The sequence below is a fragment of the Aplysia californica genome, unplaced genomic scaffold (genome assembly GCF_000002075.1).
Source record: "Aplysia californica isolate F4 #8 unplaced genomic scaffold, AplCal3.0 scaffold00187, whole genome shotgun sequence".
NCBI classification, from domain to species: domain Eukaryota; kingdom Metazoa; phylum Mollusca; class Gastropoda; order Aplysiida; family Aplysiidae; genus Aplysia; species Aplysia californica.
This window is the reverse complement of record NW_004797457.1, coordinates 63225-69766: the sequence shown is the minus strand read 5'-3', so window position 1 is coordinate 69766 and position 6542 is coordinate 63225. Positions and strand designations below refer to the sequence as shown.

The 6542-nt window shown below is 40.7% G+C and overlaps 1 protein-coding gene and 1 long non-coding RNA gene across 2 annotated transcripts in view; both read right to left on the bottom strand.

Annotated features, from left to right (window-relative positions):
• Positions 1–5853, bottom strand: part of LOC101854084 — a 36245-nt gene extending 30392 nt beyond the window's left edge. The window contains exon 1 of the mRNA XM_005098585.3: positions 5348–5853. Coding sequence (XP_005098642.1) covers positions 5348–5649 — 302 coding nt within the window. The 5' untranslated portion in view covers positions 5650–5853. The remainder of the gene's footprint in view (positions 1–5347) is intronic.
• LOC101853938 lies at positions 2322–4682 on the bottom strand. The gene is made up of 3 exons (XR_004858552.1): positions 4238–4682; positions 3569–3696; positions 2322–2940 (listed from the first exon to the last, which is right to left on the bottom strand). It is a non-coding gene; the product is annotated as an uncharacterized LOC101853938 (long non-coding RNA).
• Positions 5854–6542: the final 689 nt, after the last annotated feature.

The following is a 6542-nucleotide window of genomic DNA, read 5'->3' as shown; positions in this document are numbered from 1 at the left end:
TGGGCGGAATGTGATCCCAATCTACCCCCTGTCATCTTTCCTAAGGGAGAGCAAAATGCAGTGACACTGAAAACCTACGAATCTGGAACAGAAAGCTAAAATATAGATGTTTACAAAACATGTAATAATATCACAAGAGGGAGAGAACGAGACTCAGAAAACAGAGAGAGGGAGAGGAAGAGAGAGAGAGAGAGAGAGAGAGAGAGAGAGAGAGAGAGAGAGAGAGAGAGAGAGAGAAAAAAAAGTCTCTCCCCCCGACTGTACCTTTTTAAAAAATCGATAATCCCCCCCCATTCCGGAGCCCTATACTTCGCACAGCGCACACTTTGAATGAACTTTGGTGACCCCAACGATCACTGGTACTCACAATGTGATGCGAAGGTACAGAGGCTCACTGACTGGTCACGATGTCGAGCCCGACAAGACGCCTGTATAGCTTTCTTTTTTTTTCCGCAAGTGAAAGCAAAGGACAATGATTTATTTTCATGGCGACACAGCGTTTGCATGCACAACCTGTATGTTACAAATGTTGCGTTAATCAGACTGCTACCGGCAAATTTCTGGGTGGAAACGAAAGCGAAAGCAGATCGAGCTTCGGTACCACGCATTCATTTACGCTTGCCGCCAAAGTGCCCTGTTCATACCTAAAACTATCTTTTGTTTTCGTAAGAGTTAGCACTTGCAACACAATAAGTTATAAGTGCCGAAGATTAGAGGTGTTAGTGTTACTAGAGAGTCAAACACAAAAACAAGAAAGAAAAAAGATTTTTTGAATAGGAGAGAAAGTGCAGACCACACCAGAGCACCCACCAACCACCCACTAATACTATCTTTACACACACCACACTTACAATCACACACAAAAATACATAAACACACAGAGAGAGAGAGAGAGAGAGAGAGGGGGAGAGGAGAGGGAGAGGGAGATGATACTGAAAATTTGCGAATCTTGTTTGTACAGAAAGCTAAAATATAGAGATCTAATTTACCAAATTACTGTCACAATCCAATGGCAATGAAACGCGAACACTTCGGCCGTTTTCACACAAGGCCTGCACCAACGCACACTTTACTTAGCAGAGAGCTGTAATAGTAATCAAAATTCTAACATTTAACATAATATTTGCTTCCAGTTTCAGTTTTTTTGTCCTCTGGTGTTGCGTTCAGCCTCCCTCTATCCCCGAGTGCGCCTTTAAAAAAAATCAATAATCTCCCCCATTCGTGAGTCCTGTAGGCCTACTTCGAAGCACTCAGAATGCGCGCAGGTTCATTGACCGGTCACAATGGCGACCCCGACAAGACGCTTGTATAACTTTCTTTTCTTTATGTTGCTTAAAAGTGACGACATAGTGACAAATATTGATTTATTTTCAAATGGCAACACCACGTTTGTAATGCCAAACTTGCATCATGTGTTACAATAATTGTTGCGTTTATCAGACATTTACCTACAAATTTCTGGGTGGTAACGAAAGCGAAAGTAAAGGCTTACTGGACGCTCTGTTATGAAATTTAGGCTAGTGGGTAACATGCTGGACTATTGAGCGGTTGACCCTAGTGCGCCCCCTTCGAAAAAGCGCGAACTTTGCGAACAGAGTTAGGCCTACTCCACTTGTGTGAAAAACAATAAAAGTGACACTCTTTTTGGCTGAGTGAACTATCTCTTGGACCTTCCGGTTACCGTGTACGTAAATACTGAGGCCACCTCTATTCTCACCCGGAGTTAGAATAGTGCAGGCGAGTCTTGTGGCTATTCTCACCCGGTGCGCGTTCACCAAATTTTGCATTCACCCTAAACCACAAAATTCTACATTGTGATAAAACAGAAAAATTGTAGAATTCTGTGCCGTGAACAAACGTTCCATTACAACTGTAGCCTACTAAAAGCATACAATTTTGTCTGTGACAGTTGTGGGCAGTGGAGAGAGAGAGAGAAAGAGAGAGAGGAGTAGCGCGAGAATTTCCAGGCAAAACAAAATGGCGACCCGCGTAGTTCGGCTCGATTCGAAAAGTTAAATAGGCGTAGCATCTTTGTAGACAACCAAATTAACTCTCTCGGGTTCGCCACTTTTTGAGAAAATTGTGTCGATTCACAACCTCTTCAGATCTTTGCCCTGGTGTGAGTATGTCTTGTACTATACCCAGGCTTATTATGTATCTATGTAAAGGAAATTGAATGTAGAATACAGTAAAATGATAACAATTAATTTTTTTTATGTCTGCTTTCAGTGGTGACCTACTTTAACTGTTACTAAAAATAGATTGCGCACACAATTTTACATGAAACTGACAAACATAAAGAAGGAAAAAAAAAAGTATGATCAGATTGACCCAAAATTTATTGATATTCTAAAAGAATGTCCATTTCTGCTCATGACAGACAAAGAATGAATAATTTAGGACCCATATGAACACTTTGGTGGCACATGGAAAATTACATGTATTTTGGAGATAATTGTTACCGAAAATAGAATTTTCACAAAATTCTCTTATTACTCCCATTGTGCCAAGATTAGGCTATGGTATTTCTACAAAAACATTCAAATCACATTATTTGACAATAAAAGAAGAGAATTCATCATCTAAAAGGTTTATAAACCAACTGTGATGCAAGAAAAATTAAAACTTGAGTTGAAAAATAGTGACGAAAACATTTGTGCATATATTTCCACTCAGAGTATGTCATTGAATACAAAACATCACTCATACTCATTAGCTGGATGATCTAAAAGAAGACAGTTTCTTGTGCTACTAAAACAGAAGTTTTTTCCACACTTGTTACATTTGAAACTAGACACTTTCTCAAGACGATAACAACGAAAACAATTTCTGCGCTAGAGATGGACGAGTCTCTTTCATTGCCGCAAGGTTGGCCTACTCGTAGGTGTATGTGCAGATCTGCAACACAAATGCCTCCATTCGAAAGAGTGAAGAAAGCACCTGTTGAAAAATAGAAACACAAGAAAGAATTGTTGATAAAAGTATCCATGATAAGAGATATTTATGTTAAGATAAATTTGATGGATCCACGAGAGAAATTTTAGGTGGATATATAGGCTATACCAGTAGCCTACATCAACATACAACATTCAGCAACAACACAGCAAAGTACACATTACAAATTATACAACGCTCGCACCAATGCACCATTCAATCAGACAAATGTACACACACAGTACATCTGTGCGGGATGAACCCTTCTCTCCGTCTCGCTCATTCTTTTACCCTCTCTTCTGCCCACCACCCCCCCCCCCTCCGTTTCTCTCTTCCTCTCATGCAAGAGCACACACACATACACACACACACACACACACAAACTCTCTCTCTCTCACACACACACACACAGTGTTCAACAGATCAACAGTTAATTTTGAACATAACAGACATCCCAATTTGTCCGTAAATTCTTGTTATAACTAAAGTAAATGAATAGTCAAGCAAAGCATACAAATTGTTTCATTATTTGAGAAAAAAAGCCTGAGCATTAGCAATACCTACTGATTTTTTATAGTCTTGTTGTAAAAAATAATGATTATAAAAAAGCAAATGGACCAGGGGAAAAATTCACCTGGTGTCAGATATTTCCGCATTTTGTTTGGTCCGGTCCTCATCGAGATGCAGGCCTGGCCGCAGCGTCGGCTTGAACTTGGGTACCTTGCATCATCCGCATCACGTTACGAACCACTGAAGTCACCCCTGTCGGAAAATGCACAGGAACAAGGCATGTTAGAACAAGTCCAGCAAGACTTTTTTTTCCACCACTCCAATCATACCACTCTCCATTTGTCAGACTCAGTTTACAAAAATGACAACTCGCAACTCACCTGAGCTGAGGTCAAATAGACTCTAGAACTAGATCTAGATCTAAATAAATTATTCCCTTGTTCACATAAAAATTAAAAATTGATGATACATTTAAATTGAAACAAATAATAACAAACTGCAGTAGATAGCAAACGTTATCAATCAGTTGTATTATGTTGTAAACTAAGAGAATCGTCTCAGGATCCGCCATTTTGAACGTAAACAAGCAGCTAGCAACCGCACCTTGGGTACAAAAAAAATGCCAAAAAAATAATAAAAGCGAGAAAAACTTATCAATTCTAACCAATTTCATAAGAAAACACAAAATTTTAATCATTTATACAATAAAACACACGTTTTAGTACCCCCCGGGCCAATATTATGTTTCGATAGGTCTAGCTGTTCATAGATGCTCAATGCAATCATCACTTACCCGTTGGCTGCACCACTTGGTCCTGGTTGAGGACTTGCTACGTCATTGTCAGACTCTTTATCTGATTCAGAGTCTCTGTCATCGATAGAAAACTCACTAAATGAGTCATCCAGACCATAATCGGGGTCAGAATCGGACATTTTACTTGAAAACTTGTTCGTTTTTTGTGAAGACAGTCGCGCAGCTGTTCTTTGTTTACAAAATGGAGGCGAAGGAAACGAAAGTGGTCGGGAAATTGAGGTCATTATCCGGGCACCTCTAACGGCTAACTCTTTCGAAAAAGGAGTTACAAATTGTGTATTTATAAAAGTTTAGCCATTCCTTTACCGAAATAAACCACATAGCAGACTCTAGGCGAATTTTTATAGCGACAGCCGGCTTCGCTCTGGGCCCACCGGCCATCGACCGATATCGGTCGATATACAAGGGCGTGAACTCGAGAGAGTTAATTTACTTTTGTGTTTTAACATCATTTTTTAACTTTGTTTTGGTCAATTTGATCGTCCACACCGATAGACAGTATTCAGAAAGAGACAGAGAGAGAGAGAAGAGGGGAGGAGTTGATCTTGCGAGAACTTCCGGGCGGGTGAGGCTATGCGCCCGGTTACCGTGCCGTGTACGAAGACACTCCGTTTGATAAACGATCGTTTTTCCTGTTTTGGAGTTGGAGGAATCAATAAGACAATTTGAAGAAAAGAACAATGAACAATGTCAAATTTCAATCAAGCAGTCACCCTCTCTATTTCTGTCTCTCTCCCCATTTTTCTGCCTGCCTCCCCTCTCTCTCTCTCTCTCTCTCTCTCTTTCTGTAGGCTATTGCTCGCCTTCTCTTTCTCTTGGATTGTTTGTCTTTCTTTCTCCCCCTCCTACTTTCTCACTCTATCTTTCTCTCGTTCCCTCCTGTCAATTTTGGGGCATGTGAATTCGCTAGCAATTCCACCTGTTTCTCAGTCTCACACACACTCTCTCTCTCTCTCTACTGGGTCTGGGCGCTGAAACTTTCTGAAATCACAAAAGACTTCCTCTACCCGGTCTGTATACTTCGTGATAATAAAATTGTTCCCGGTTAGGCCCTACTGGTTCTGTAAAATACACTTCGAAAAAACTTACCCATCACCATTATCACTTGTGATTGTGTGTTCCATCTTTACACCTTCTTCCTGCGTGTATCTTGCTTCGAAGTCCGAGTTATCATCACGGGAAGAACTGCTACAGCCACCTTGTTCTTTATTGCATACTCCCTCAGACACATGAATTTGGCCATCATCGGGAGGTTCATCTTCATCGTGATCAACACAAACCTGAGTGATCGAGCTCATATCCTGAAGATTTTCATCATCTTCGACTTCAAAGTGAAGGAAGTCATCAAAGTTCATGTTTGAATCGTTTACGAAGTCTGTGTACGGCTCCATGTTGAAGGTCTTTTACGTTTGTAAATCCAATACAGTTTACAGAAATGCTTTTATCACACCATAACGAACATAGGGCTTCCCAAAACCGGGAGAGGATCAGTCACTTTACAATCCCCATTCAAGAAGTAAACACTGTGAGGCCTGCCATGATCATGACACAATCATTCACAAGGCTCGGCTACTCTCAGACTCTCAGTAGGCTACTCTGGCTGATCCTGCTCAGTAACTACAGGCATAGCAGTGAAAGACGTTCACTGATTGGATGGTCAGTGATAGAGTAGCAAATCAGAAGGTTTGTATCAGCTTGGCAAAAAAACGGTAATTACCGTAAAATACCGTGAAACATCTTACTTCTTGGAAAGTTAAAATTTTATAGTATAGGCTAGAATCTAATGCGCACACTGTCATCTTGTAGGGCTTGATCTGGACCCCAGAACTAGCCTTTGATGAGAAATCAAAGCAATGCCTCTTCATGTTGAAGACTAGTCTACATCATTTTATAAGTTTTTGTCTGATTTTTTTTTCAGACAAACAGGCACATATCTAAGAGTGCTTGGAAATTCGTTTTTATTCAGCAGCATTTCGTAATCCATACACAAACAAAAATAGATCTGGTCGTCGACTTGAAGAGGCGTTGTTTGGATTTCTCATCCCAGTCCGCACAAAGAGATGGGACCAATGAGGGCCTAATATGGGCTGTCAATTGGGCCCCATGTGGTATTGTAGTAGTAGTAGTAGTACATGTAGTAAGTATAATTGGTCTACTTGAAGTAGTCACCGTGGTGATGGTAGTTGTAATAGTTGGCCACGTAGTGGGAGAGAGAGATGGGCAGACAGAGTGAGAGATAGAGGTGGACGTGGGACAAGAGACAGACTTAGCATTATATTTGCCT